The 15,000-nt window shown below is 39.7% G+C and overlaps 1 protein-coding gene, 1 non-coding gene and 1 pseudogene across 2 annotated transcripts in view; 1 reads left to right on the forward strand and 2 right to left on the reverse strand.

Moving 5' to 3' along the window:
- Positions 1–4,838, forward strand: part of tmem67 (transmembrane protein 67) — a 12,372-nt gene extending 7,534 nt beyond the window's left edge. The window contains exons 19-28 of the mRNA XM_030784665.1: positions 153–252; positions 386–525; positions 1,864–2,004; positions 2,260–2,340; positions 2,700–2,816; positions 3,280–3,396; positions 3,516–3,620; positions 3,829–3,931; positions 4,173–4,315; positions 4,758–4,838. Coding sequence (XP_030640525.1) covers positions 153–252; positions 386–525; positions 1,864–2,004; positions 2,260–2,340; positions 2,700–2,816; positions 3,280–3,396; positions 3,516–3,620; positions 3,829–3,931; positions 4,173–4,315; positions 4,758–4,838 — 1,128 coding nt within the window. The remainder of the gene's footprint in view (positions 1–152; positions 253–385; positions 526–1,863; positions 2,005–2,259; positions 2,341–2,699; positions 2,817–3,279; positions 3,397–3,515; positions 3,621–3,828; positions 3,932–4,172; positions 4,316–4,757) is intronic.
- Positions 4,839–5,507: 669 nt separating this feature from the next.
- Positions 5,508–5,580, reverse strand: trnat-ugu (transfer RNA threonine (anticodon UGU)). The gene has a single exon. It is a non-coding gene; the product is annotated as a tRNA-Thr (tRNA).
- A 1,834-nt stretch (positions 5,581–7,414) lies between these two features.
- Positions 7,415–15,000, reverse strand: part of LOC115821593 (tripartite motif-containing protein 35-like) — a 9,429-nt pseudogene continuing 1,843 nt past the window's right edge.

Consider the following 15,000-nt stretch of genomic DNA (forward strand, 5'->3'; position numbering starts at 1 on the left):
GTTATCACAAATAAAAAAAAAAACTGAAATAAAGAGTGAATAGAACTAAACAAAATCTTCGCTTTCTTTCTCTCTTTCTCCCTCGCTCTCTCTCTTTTCCCTCTCTCTCTCTCTCTCTCTCTCTCTCTCTCTCTCTCTTTCTTTCTCTGCAGACGTTGCAGTTCATCCATAAGCTGCTGGTACAGTTGTCGGTGGATATTTTCTTCATTGACTGGGAAAGACCACGAGGAAAAGGCAGTAAACACATAGAAGGCACTTGAATCCACTCTCACTCAATCTCTCTCTCTGAAACTAACCGCAAAAACACGTCTACGCTCAGCTCCTGTACCCTGAATTCACATCAGCACCGACCTACACCGCTGACGTGGTTCTGTCTTGTGTTTAGCGTCCGGAGACTCCAAAAACGCCGCCGCCCCGGTCAGCATCTGGAGGACGTACTTCGTGGCCAACGAGTGGAACGAGATCCAAACCGTTCGGAAGATCAACCCCACCTTCCAGGTCATGACCGTACTGTTTCTCCTGGAGGTGAGTGAGGGACTCGGCACAAGGCGTGGACCCTTCTCACACTGGGTCTTAATTTGTATTTTTTTTTTTTTACAGCTGTGTCGTAGTTGTTTTGCGTGGTTGTGATGTGCAGGCTTGTGGATTACGTGTTCAGAACACACTGTGTTACAGTTGCGTTGCGTAGCTCTGTTTTATAGGTATGTTGCGTAGATTAAGTGTCGGGGTAGATTAAGTGTTGGGGTAGATTAAGTGTTGGGGTTGATTAAGCGTTGGGGTAGATTAAGTGTTGGGGTTGATTAAGTGTTGGGGGTAGATTAAGCGTTGGGGTAGATTAAGCGTTGGGGTAGATGAAGTGTTGGGGTAGATTAAGTGTTGGAGTTGATTAAGTGTTGGGGTAGATGAAGTGTTGGGGTAGATGAAGTGTTGGGGTAGATGAAGTGTTGGGGTAGATTAAGTGTTGTGTAGATCAGCCAATCCCAAATTTAAGAATGCCGCGGCCCAATTTGTAATCTGAAAATCTTCTGTGGCCCACCCAAACTTTTAATCACAGCTCTGATCAACACACGAGACTAAGATGTCCCATTTCCCTTTATATAGCTTTTATTTCATAAACAGAACAGTTCTATGTGAACATGGGCCTACGCCGTTGCATTGCAAATGAACAATCCATCCGCATACACGTAACAATCTGTAAAGCAATAAATGTAAGTGCACTTAATAGACAGACAGGGGATTGTCCTCTGGTTACATATTTGTAAATCCCAGCGATGATCTTGTGACTGTTCGCTCGTTGAGGTTGATTGTCCATGAACAGCTTTCCTTTGGCCACCTGATAGCCACCGCTCCATTTTAACTCTTTCCCTGCCAATGGTGAGATATTCTGTCGATTACGATTCCCCGCCAATGATGAGGTATAAAGATGATCAAAAGTAGGTCAGATGAATGAAGAATAACACGCCATTTAAATTCCCATGGCTTTGTTTTTTTTAGTTCCGATTACTTTTTAAAGTGTGAATATTTAATCATAAATATTTTATCGTAGATTCAAACTTAATTACAAAATGGAAAATTAAAAACGCTTTATTTATTCATTGTAAATGACTTCTCACGGCCCACCTGCAGTACCTTCACAGCCCACCAGGGGGCCATGGCCCGCACTTTGGGAAACACTGGTGTAGGTTAAACGTGGTGCAGATTAAGTGTTGTGTAGATTGAATGTTGTGTAGATTGAATGTTGTGTAGATTCAATGCTGTGTAGATAAAATGTTGTGTAGATTAAGCCTTGTGTGGATTAAATGCTGTGTAGATTAAAATGCTGTGTAGATTAAGCATAGATTAAGTGTATATTCTGTGCTGTAGGTGGTGGGTTTCTCCAGCCTGGCTCTGCGGGACCCCTGGTCCACTCTGCAGCGTGCCCCCGAGGCCTACAAACCCCCCTACAGCCTGGTTCTCCGCTTCGGCCTGTCCTGTGCCCTCTGGCTCTGCATCGGTCTTATACAGGTGACAAAACACACACACACACACAAACACTAACACTAACAAAAAACCCTGACCCAAACACTAAACGAAAAACACTTTCATAGCTGTAGTTTTACCAATATCAGCAATATGTCTTATACAAAAAAAATGCACCTGTATAATTTTTTATCAGTGGGGACAATGAATCTGACACTAGTTTGGCAAGACTCTGTGTGTACCTGTGTAGCTCACATCAGTTTGGGGGGGGGGGTGTGGTTGCTATGCTCTGTATCCTAGGTGATCTACTTCACTGTATTCCATGAGCGTTTCGTGGAAGATAAAATCCGTCAGTTTGTGGATCTCTGCAGCATCAGCAATGTGAGTCTGTGGACATGGTGTGTGTGTGTGTGTGTGTGTGTCTGTGTCTGTGTCTGTCTGTCTGTGTGTGAGTATGTGTGAGAGAGAGAGAGAGAGAAAGAAAGAGAGAGAGAGAGTGCACATATCTGTTCAGTGTTTGTATGTATGCTGTGTTGAGGTCTGTTCTGTTTAAGGTTGACCATGCTCTGTTTTAGGCTTAACATCACTGATGACTAACTGTGAGATCTGTGACGGTGAAGCTTGTAGTTTTACACTGATAGTTTAGTTAGTGCTTCTCTTTAACGAGAGAAGAAATCGCCCGTAATGCTCTGTCTGTATTAGGACTTGTGCATTAATGTGTGTGTGTGTGTGTGTGTCAGATTTCAGTGTTGGCGCTGTCTCATCGTTGCTTTGGTTACTATATCCATGGCCGCTCTGTCCACGGTCATGCAGACACCAACATGGAGGAGATGAACACTAACCTGAAGAGAGAGGCGGTGAGAGAGGGGGCGTGTGGGGACTGTGTGTGTGTGTGTGTGTGTGTGTGTGTGTGTGTACACGCGCATAAGCATTAGTGTGTCTGTGTCTTGTGTGTTAGTGTATGTGATAAAACATTTAAACATTTAAAAACATTTAAAACAAGTGGATACTGAAGAGCATTTGTGACTCGTATACTTGTACAATGGACTGACCGTTTGTGTGTAACCTTTCGGAGTATCTGTGTGGTTAGAGTTTATGTGTTTACGTAGCTGACCGTTTGTGTGTAACCTTTAGGAGAATCTGTATGGTTAGAGTCTATGTGTATACTGGACTGACCGTTTGTGTGTAATCTTTAGGAGAATCTGTGTGGTTAGAGTCTATGTGTATACGTAACTGACCGTATGTGTGTAACCTTTAGGAGAATCTGTGTGGTTAGAGTCTATGTATATGCTAGACTGACCATTTGTATTTGACTGTTAGGAGAATCTGTGTGGTCAGAGAGGATTACTGCCAAACTCAGACACTCAGACCTTTCAGATCTCCATAACCAACCGCCTGAGAGGCCACTACGACCGCATACTGGAGCCTCTGTCCAGAGTAAGTATAGACGCACACACACACACACGCAGACGGCTTGTTTGTGCCAGTTGTTCGTTTTCATTTACTCACTGACTTACTGAAGCGTCGTCAATCATATGAATTCCCTCCCCCTGCAGAGGCACGCACCATCACGATTGGTCGATGCTTCCGCCAATCCTTTTGAACAGAGCACCAAAGCCTACCACAGCATGAACCGTTTCCTGGGCTCTTTCATCGACCACGTAAGAATTTCGTTTTTCACGATTTTATAGTTTATCTTGTTAAACTTATACCAGTAAACAATTCTTTGAAAAAAGATTAACAATCAGATTATTTCTTGTGTTCCATTTCTCTTTCTCTTGTGTGTAGCAGGTATGTTTAACTGTTTTTTTGTTTGTTTTTTGTTTATCTGTTCATTTGCGTGTGTTGTTTGAATGGTGTTCTGGGCAGGCCCATAGAGAGCAGGATTACATAGTGAAAGACAAGCTTCTGTTTGAGAGAGTCGTCGGCATGGAGTTTATTGAAGCAACCGATAAAAGCATCTTTTACAACGGTAAATTTAAAACATGTATTACTATCTTTTTGACATTTGCCTTGTGTCTCTTTGTGAGTGTATGTAGTCTTGTTTGACCCTCTGATGACAACACAGTTATTTGTTTTCATATGTGTTGAAGTTTTTTTTTTTTTTGCACCTCCTATGTTGTTCCTGCTGGCTGAGCTGTTTGTGACATTTCCTGTATTGTTTGAGGTTATTAAACTATTGCTCATTTTATTATTTTTTTTTTTCTCTCCAGACGAGTCTTGCTCGTTCAGCGATATTCTTTTCTACGGTAACGAGGCGACACTGTTGATTTTTGACACGTTGTTTTTCTGTGTGGTGGATTTGGGCAGCCAGAACTTCATTCTTGCAGCTGTACTCACATACCTTCAACAACTGGTCAGTATTTAGTGTGAGTGTGTGTGTGTGTGTGTGTGTGCTCTCTGTCTGTCTGTATGGCTGGTATGTCTTCAGTTCACACTGCTCTGTGTAAGGCTCTATGGGCCAATGCTCTATGATTGTTAAGCTTGGCGCTCATGTGGTAATGTGAGTGAACCACTGAAACTAGCTTGCCCCAGAAACCTACAAATTCTTACACACATCAAAAAATAAGTTGCTTTGGATGGGAAGATTGTCAAATAAATAAATAAATGTAAACTTTTCACTGCAGGTAGAAGTTGATCTGTGATGTTCAGGGGAAATATGAGTGAATTAATAATGAATAACCTGAAGAAGATATTGAAGACTTTTTTTTGGCCTGAGATGAAAAGTCAGAGTGGTTGATGTTGGGAATAAATAAGAGTGAAGATGAGAATCCTTTTCTCTTTCTTTTTCTTCCCAGGGGTTCAGGACGATCTGTTATAACGTGGGCCGCAGAAACCTGGCCAACAAAACACTGGTGGATAAGAGATTCCTCATCTAGTGTTTAATGATTTCCTTTTTTTTTTAAACTTCTTTTTCTTGTCTTACTCACGTCTCCGTAGTAACGCCTTACCACTCAGTCTTGTCTGTTGCTCTGTTTTTTCCTCTGTTTTTTTTTTCTATTACTTTTCTTTTTTTACTGCAGAATTATTTCTATTTATATGTGTATGTGTGTGTGTGTGTGTGTGTGTGTGTGTGTAATGAAGGTTAATCAAGTTTTTTTGTGTGTGTATGTATACAGTGTATAGATCTCAGTATTTTTGTACGTGACTGAACCGATTTGAATGGTGTGAATGATTGGAACTGTTTTCACTTTGTGATGATTTTATATAAATTAAAAGTATTTCAATTGTACGTTTTCTTCCTAGTTTATTCTGCTACCTCCATTCAGTGATAAGACAGGGAGTGTTTGCCTACATGCCTGTATTGCTCAGTAAAAACATGCTTTTTGACAACTTCCTATTCATGAAATGTAACTTTTTAGAGTAGTGAATGATGCTTCCAGTGTGTACTGTACTATGTCCATTGGACACCACTATGAGTGCACAGAAATGGGAAGACGTGATAATGGGGGAGAGGGACTACTTACTCTAGATGAATGGATTTCAGGATCATGATTCACTGGGTGTGAGGACTGATGTGTCTTACCATCCAAAATTGAACCCTTGACAGGCCCCAGCGAGGATCGAACTCGCGACCCCTGGTTTACAAGACCAGTGCTCTAACCACTGAGCTATGGAGCCTTACTTGTTTGACAATTTACATCTGAGCCATTATAAAAGACACACCCTTCGCTAATACAATGATGGGTGGTAACCTTTAAAGGTGACATGACTGCATTCATAAATATGACTCACAGTCACCTGAGTATAAACTGAAAATTATGAGTAACTGAAAATTGTTACTAAACAAGCTAAGCTTGGTATTTGAGGTGGATAAGATAAAATGTTTTGCTGTGTGTTTTTGCACTGGCGAGGCATGTTGTGTTGTGTTTCTTCTTGAAGACTCTGAAACCTTTACCTGTGGCTAACATAGACCATATTTATTTTGGAGTGCATTTCAGATAAAACAGTAGCTAAATAAAGGCCCAACACAAACAGAACTGCAAGAAAAACTAACACTGATGTAAACATGAGAAGATACACACAACACCTGTCCTTCCATGAAGGACCTTCCCAGACCATTCGAGATGAAACAGTAACACTCCGGTCACAAAAGTGTTGTTTTAATCCATATAGAAAAACTCAAAGATGCAGATCAAAAAACACACATTGAACATACACTGCAATTTGTGCCAGTGAAAAAAAGGCATATTTTGGGCTGAAACATATAAACTGCCAAGCCATACGTTAGCGATTAGTACAATAAAAAGTATTACAGCACTTTTAAAAACATTTTTATACTTGATGTGAGTGAGGTACTGATGCGACCGGTAAGCACAGGATTTTCCCGAAAAGGATCCTGTCAGTGTACCAGTGTGAACTGGCTGTATCCAGTTTTGACCTGATAAAAAGACCTTGTACTCAGTGTTGCATTTAGGAAACAGGGTCTGAAATGCCCTTAAAACCATAACAGAAATGAACTGTAAGCAGACAAACTGAGACATCAGAGCGTCTGGGCCTCATACCAACAGAGGGATCACAAAAAAAAAGAAAAAAAAAAAAGAAAAGAAAATTAGAGGCCCTATTAAACATGATAATTGTTTATGAAAGAGCACCTGCCTTTAAAATTCACTGAGTCACCGACACAGAGTCATGGTAATCTCACGAGTAGATTCATGGCTATTTCTACATAGTGGTGTGCGCTATACAAAGTAAACCATTTCTCCTCTGTGTTGCTGTAAATGAGGTTAACGCTTCTAGAAATACAGAAAGGCAACATATTATTACTGTACTGTAAACTACAGCACTGGGTTCCATGAGAACACTTGACTGAACCTACTCATCTAATTCAAGACTGATTTCCTGAGCTTGGTTTGCTTCAGAATGAAATCTTTCACCTCTAAACTTTAGCTTTATGTGTGGAAGGTGTTTTGACTGGACTGTATGAAAGACATGTAAAGATGGACTGCTCGCTGAAAACTTGTCTTTTGATCTGTATGTGGGTTTTTTTTGGGGGGGGGGGGGGGGGGGGGGTTTACTGTTGATCAAGTGTGTGGAGTTTGTGAGAAAATGATCTTTTGCTGAATGTTGGGTTACACGATCTGACCTCATGATAACACACAGACGTCTGCATGAGGCTTCTCTTCTTGCACTTATCATCTCTATCTGCAGTCTGTACGTTTTCATCACACCACATTCACACACGGCAGAGAACAGAAAATAACCACACACGGGGCCATAAAAAGAACGAAAGTATTACACCGTGGAAGAAACTGCACCGTCTACAAACCTGCTTTAGCATCAATGAAGAATCCCTCCCACCGGAAGACGTCTTTGTCTAATTTCTCCAGAATCTAACTAGACACATGCTGCAAACAGGTTGAGAGAAAGCTATATGTGTTTTAATGCGAAAATACTGAGGTAGGGACTTGTCCTACTAGGTGACGTAACCTGCAACTCTATGCGTGTGGTGCATTCAGAGGCACTGTTGTTCTACTGGTAAAATACTCAGAGGAAAGAATTCACAGTGATTGAGGAAGAGCGGAAAGATTGTGCCAGTAAAAACCTGTGTGAAGGTGTGTATGTGTGTGTAATGTCCAGGGCCAAAAAACGACACTCTCCCGCCGTTACAATCCAGCTCCACCCTGATCTTGTCTAGTTTCACGCGACTGGCGAGACGCGTCCACGACCCTCCTGGCGAACGCGCTCGATATTCTCCATCCAGATACCACACGCACCACACCCCATCCCAAAGATTTTCTCCTTTCCTTCCACCGGATTCCACGGCAACGCCCACGCTCCAGTTTGTATTGTCTTCAACCTCCACGTCCCAGCTGTGTCTCCCCGTGGTAAAACCCTCAGAACTCAAGACGTACGTGTACATATCATATCTCTCAGGGTTATCAGGCAGCCTCCTCTCCATATCAGTGTATCTCACACTGGTCAGGTCCTCAGACAGGACGAGTTTACGGTGAGCGCTGTTGGGGTCCAGAATCACAGGAGCTGCAGAGAGCGAACAGAGAAGGAAGGAGAGATGTAAGTTTAACTTTTTCATTTTGAAAACGTGTTTAAAAGTTTAGACCGTCGTCAGAGTTTGAACGGTGAGCTGATTACACAGTGAGTGACAGAACTCAGCTATGATCTCAACATGTTGGGTGACATGGGAACACACACGAGATACTGAACTCTCCCCAAATAGGTTAATTCTAGTAAGTTATCATTTTCTTGACTGACAATGTGCTCCCATCAGATGGCTTATAGTGTCATAGTTTTGGGCGCACAGTTTTGAAACTTCACAGTTTTTTGCTTGTCATTCTAATTGCACAAATCTTTTCCTTGAGAACATTTTTTTCTCAAAATACTGATGATGCAATGTCTGGGTGTTAAATGACTGTTCCTTTTTTATTTTGTTAACCAGTAAATACACTCACTGTATTGAACAATGTCCTGCATCTTCTCCCACACTCTGAACTTCAGGTTTCCCAGGTGCTTTGCCACATTGATCAGTGCTCCTGAAAGCATCTGTGGATCCTGCAGTGTGCACTGGGCTCTGGAATAACATTCAGGAGTCAGTGCTGCTATGGGTTTTGGGCTCAGAGCCACAAAGACGATGACAAAATATAAATATACATACTCACCTTATCATTATCGCATCAAATTTCAAGTTCTGTGGTGGATGACAGAAAGGCAAATATTTAATGACCATATTTATGACGCATAATTTGCATGCAAATGATGATGAGAAAATGAACTGTATTGACAGAGATGTATTTAGTCTTTACCTGTAAGAATAGAATGTCTGTAAGGCTGGTCATTTCCTGTAGGTCTCTAATTGTGTCAGACAGAGATGTCATCTCTCCATTCATCTTCTCAATGTGTCTTTTTACAGTCTGAATTTTACACGCCTCCTCCTCTCTCAGAGCAGCTATCCTGGCTGCCTCTTCCTCTCGTAGAAACTGGTGAAGTTTCTCAAACTCCTTTTTAATCTGGCTCTCTGTGTCCTGGGTCTGGATCTGAAATGGGAACCATTAAGAGGGCTGTCAGTTTCATTTTAAAATATTGTTACAATATACATGCTATATAAATATGATGTTAAATGAAGCCATGAGACTGTCCATTTCCTCTCCAAACACATTACCTGGATTTCCATTGTAGTTTCCTCACAAGTTAGTTTAACGTTTTCATAGATTTTCAGCTTTTCCTGTAATTTCTCAGCTGTTTTCTTTAGTTTTTCCTGGAATAACAGTGCATAAAAGAGGTATAACTGTATATATTTACATGAAAGGAAGCCAGTATGATCCAGTTCTGTAATGTGGGAAATGTACTGGTTACTCTAACAGAGGTTAGAACAGATGTTTCGAGGGGCAAAACATCTTTTAGTAAATGTCACAGGTTCAGTTGGCTTAGACGTCTTACCACTAGACAACCCATGACCAGGATGACTGAAAATCTTCACAGACATGTGGACTGGGAAAAACCTTCATCACCAAATGGCATTTAGCTAAGGCATGTATTTTCTATAGAGTCCTCCACTTCAACAGGGCATTCCACAGAGTTAGGATTATCTGGATAAAATTAGTGAACTATATGAGTAATACATAGAATGTTTCTTTATACCTTGTGTTCAAGTGCAGCTTCTTCAACAGGACAGAATTCATGGTTGGCGTGGTTTTTTGAAGTCTGACACACCAAACACACAGGCTGTTCATCGTCCAGACAGAAGAGTTTGAGTTTCTCATTGTGCAGACTGCAGAACTCCTCAGACCCTGCTGAAGATCTCTGTCTTCTCTCTTCTAAGAAAGTCTCACACAGGTTCTTTAAGATCAGGTTACGGGGAGGATCATCTGTTGATATTTCCCTGCAAATGGGACACGCCTTGGGCTCAGTGTTATTCCAGAACCGCTGCAGACAGACTTTACAGATGCTGTGACTGCATGGCAGGATCACAGGATCCCTGAAGATGTCACAGCAAACAGGACAACAGAAATCGTCCTCTGAAAAAGAAACTCTAGAAGCCATTATCTTCACAGTAAAATCCCTATGGACTTCTAATAGATCTCACAGTGTCAGTTTCTTTCCTGCCTTTAATGGAAGACCAAGTTTATTGGGGTCCATCAGAATCCATGCTGCTACACATCAGCCTCTTTTGATTAAATTATGAGCGATACTTGCAGAAAACTGCAGCCAGTGGGTGGTCTTGTCAGGAAATGAAATAGCTTTCGTTTCTTCCTTCAGTTGAGAGTATGTGTAGTATAAGATGGTCAAATTTGATTGGCTGCTGCTGTAGTGACTGCATTGAACTGAAGCTTGTTGTCTCTATAGTATCAGGAAGAGTCTACCAGCTGGTTTACCAAATGACACTCTATGACTTTATGACACTTTATGCTTTATGAATTCTAACATTCTGCAGTCATGTGGCCAAGAATATAAACAAATGTGGAGAAAGAAACAATAACCCGTGTTTCTCTTGACTTTTAGATTAAAAGGTAAAGAAAAAAGTACAAGCGATATGAGCTATTGCAAAAGTAGTTTGCCCATAAAGATATCCAGTGGGTGATTTATTATTGTTTAACAGGGGAGATAGCCCAGTGGTCACTGACACCACTCTAGAGTAGAGTATATAGAGACATGGCAGGTTAACAAGGGGGATGAATTTTGATCATTTTGCTAACAAGGGGGATGGCATCCCCCTTCATCCCCCTACAAACTGCATACAGGAGATACCTATATGAAATACTTTCAAAATAAGAGCAGAAACCCACTTATTTGTTTTATATTCTCTGTATTCTGTTCTGCCCTCTGCAGGTGTGAAAAGGTATTGCAATCACATTTTATTCAGTTCGTTTCAGTTCACCTGAGAGGTTTTTAAAGAAAGACACAACAACGAACATGGTGGACAAGAGACACATTTCAGTGCCATTAGACTTTAGATGGAAAAAAGTTACATCAGCAGTTTAGGTGAAGTCTACATCTTCTCAATCCAGTGAGGACTATTCTTTCTGTCACTGAACGCTGGCAATTTTAGAGAATTCAATAAATAGAACATTTTTTTAAATTCTACTGCAGTGTGTTGCACAGACACTGCTGTAAGAATGAACTCATGACAGCTTTATATTTCACACTATACTTTTATTTTTCATATTTCATTACGCACATCCAAAATAAATACAAAAATTCCAGTTACATATTTACGTTCATGATTACATGCAGTTACATTACATAACTGACATTCCTTTGTTGTTGTGCTATGTAGCCTAAAATTGATACCTGCTACTTGTTAATTGTTATAATTTTTTGACCAGCAAAAGGTTAAATGTCACCCTCTCTGAAAAAAGCAATGAAAGTGAATCTGATATATAACACTACCTGTGTTACGCAGTAATAATTTCCTCACATAAAACAGACACACACACACACACACACACACATATACACACACATACATATACACACACGCACACACACACAAATACACACACAAAATAATTTGTCAGTTGACTTATAATAAGAGACGAAGAGAGAAAAAGAACAAACCAACAATACAATTAAAATGCCTGATGTATATTGAATTTTTTTTCAACTTGCCATGTATGTTTACTATATGATATTTTGTAACAAACACTTTAGCTTTATGCTATGAAAAGTAGGTTGTGTAATAAACGAGAGATCATGATCCCTTCCATATGCGAGTTCAAATAAAACTTCTGAACCAGCAGCTCCAGTCTGTGTGTCTGTCTGTGGGATATTGAATCTGTTGCTATGTCGTGCTTCCACCTGCTGTTGAAAAGAAGTATCACAATTTAAATATTTTAAGGAGACACATTCACATAATCAATATGCAAAAGAAAAGAATGAAGATACTTTTACACTTTAAAAAAAAGTCTTGATTTATTTATTTTATTCTTCTTTCTATATTATTACAGGAAGATTGATATTAGAGTAGCAAGATTTTTCCTTTTTCTCATTTTTGACCTCCGTGTCATTAAAGAGTGAACTGCAGTTTTTCTTGATTGCTAAGACACATTTAATGAAACCGGGATCCACTTGATCTTCATCATCACCTTCTTAGCACAGCAGAAGTCTTTTCATGCAAATGTTTTCACACTTTTTCTTTGGTTTCACACCCTTTTTCAAAACAGTTAGCACAAGTCTCAGAGAAATACCCAAAACTCTATTGGATGAACTGTGTTCACAGCTGATAGAAATGATTTGCATAATTATGAATCTCTAATTCACTTGTGTGAAACTTCTTTGTGCAACTCCTCAAACAGCAATCAGTCCTCATCCATCTGTAAAAGATGCCGCCTCTGTGTTGTTATTTGTAAGCATGGATCAAAGAGACCAGTGGCACATGAGGAGAGTCAGAGACCACGACAGAGGAGCCCAACGAAGAGGAGTTTGCGTGCTTGGTGGAGGAGCCATAGCAAGGGGAGGAAATAGAACTCAAGTTTCAAATGAAATTCAGGAGACAGTTATTGACCGTGTCATCAATCATGGCTTGTCCTTTAGAGAGGCTGGACAAAGGGTCCAATCCATTCTGTTAGTTGCTTTTATGTTTATTTCATTTTTATTTACAGTATTCAGCATTTCTGATGGGAAAAGTATGGATGTTGGGGTAAAAACAGGTTTAGTTTTGTTCCTTTTGCCCGTGTGACTGCACCATCTTAAATAAATTTTAATCCCACTTCTCCTGTAGAGGGAACCACTCATGAAATAATGAATGCACACAAAACAATAAACAATAAAGGCAAGATAAATTCCATTATCATTACAGTGAGTTATATGGTATATTGTGGTGTACAGTGGGTTATATGTTTCAGTTCACGTTGTTAAAATGAGGATGTTTGTTCTGTTTTTATTATTTTTGACAGGCATAAATGTGTGGGGTTATAGACATGGATTTTTGATAACTACAGTCATATTTACTCATCAGTGAGGAGCCAGTGAGATGGTGGAAGATGAACTAACATAAAGTTGGAGAAAAAAGTATGATTTTATTTTCCTTGAATTGGTTCTGTACCATTTACAGAATGCTATAATGTGATTTTAGTCTTATTTAAATAATATAACATTAGACATTGAAAGTACTCTGTGTTTCTAGAATTTGAAATTAACACTCTTAAACTACGTACACTTTTAAATCAGATGTCACAAATTCATATTTCACATTAACATGAAGCTTTTTTTTCATTTACCATCATCCATTAGATCTAACCACTGTTACACAACATTTCACTGGTAAGATCTTCAGAGGAGAGAGTTTACAGTAATTATAGAAGTATGGAACCATTCTCTTAGTAAAAGTGTGTGTGAAGGTGTGTAGGTGTGTGTTATTTAGAGGATCAGAGAATGAGAGTTTTCCTCTGTCCCAGTTCAGTTCCACTCTGATCCTCTGGAGTTTTTTATTCACTCTCAGTGGAGTAGATAAAAGTCCTGAGAGCCATGACCAGTATTCACCATCACGTAACTTGTATTTACCACCCGTATACCGAACACACCAGAGACCAGTGTTAAAGGACGTCCATCTCTTCCTCCGGTTTGACTCTGTGGTCACACCCAATTCCCAGTTTGTGCTGTCCCCAACATCAACATCCCAGCAGTGTGTCCCTGAGTTAAAGCCCTCAGAGCCCAGAACACATGCATATTCATCAAATCTCTCTGGATTATCAGGAATCTGCTGTTTCTCATCACTGAATCTCACACTGGTCAGATCCTCAGACAGGATGAGCCATGGTGCTGCAGTGTTGGGATCCAGAATCACAGGAGCTGAAGAGAGAGAACAGAGACAGAGGGAGGGATTTAATATTCAGTATGTTGTCATGTTTATACTGCTATTCATTTATCTTCACTGATTACTGAGACTCACAGTATTCTGACAATGTGTTATAGACTACTACGCTTTAATAAATTGTGTGTGTTTTGTATCATTTCTCTGTGTTGCATTAGATGTTTGAATGTTTTTAGTTGAGTGTGTTGTATTTGTTGTGTGTGTTGTATCATTTTCATGAATGGTGTATAAACTGTGTGTGTTGTATTTGTTGCTTATGTATTGTTTTAGTTGTGGGTCTGTTGTATTAGTTTATTATTTATTGTATTAGCTGTGTGTGTGTGTGTGTGTTGTATCAGTGTGTGTGTGTTGTATTAGTTGTATGTTGAGAGTTGGTTTAATCCAGTTTAAAACTCTGAGATTCTCCTCTTATTCCACCCTGTTATAGTCTGGAATTAAATCCACTCATTTCAGTCACATATGAGATTTATGTCTATAATGACATGTATTTCAATTACTTAATATGATTTTATTTTGAGATGAGCTGTGTCATTTCTGGTGTCCTCACATTTGTCCTGTGTTTTTATCTGCGTGTTGTGTTTCACACAGTCACATAATTTCCTATATTTTATTCACTAGAAACTCAAAAGGAAACATTTTAAAAAAGGAAAAGGACAACACATGTGAGTGGGAGAAACCACTGTCACATCACAGTCTCTCCTCTCTCTCTCTCTCTCTCTCTCCAATATTTCACAGTTTCATCTGCCTCATATTAACTCCAGTTTTTCTTAGGGGTCTTTAATCTTACACTAAGACCAGTATCTTATGAAAACTGTAAGAGAGCAACAATAAATACATGAACAAAATGCATTACTGAATGATTTACCAAATCTTTTGATTTTATTTTCTTTTTTTTTTGTCCAATTATCTTTTAAGTAAACTCACTGTATTGAACAATGTCCTGCATCTTTTCCCACACTCTGAACTTCAGGTTGCCCAGGTGCTTTGCCACATTGATCAGTGCTCCTGAAAGCATCTGTGGATCCTGCAGTGTACACTGGGCTCTGGAATAACATTCAGGAGTCAGTGCTGCTGTGAGTTTTGTATCACAGAAAAAGAAGAGAGTTAAGAGACAGGTTACTTACCTTTTCTCTGTGGCCTCAAAGTTCTGTGGAAACATATTATAAATAAATAAATGCCTTGATTATCAGATATCAAAAATGTTTATGATTCATTACAGAGACAGAGAGAGACACTGAGAATCGAAAACAGTAACAGAAAGTGTGAGACCTGTT

Source organism: Chanos chanos, chromosome 9, assembly GCF_902362185.1.
Source record: "Chanos chanos chromosome 9, fChaCha1.1, whole genome shotgun sequence".
In the NCBI taxonomy this organism is placed as follows: Eukaryota; Metazoa; Chordata; class Actinopteri; order Gonorynchiformes; family Chanidae; genus Chanos; species Chanos chanos.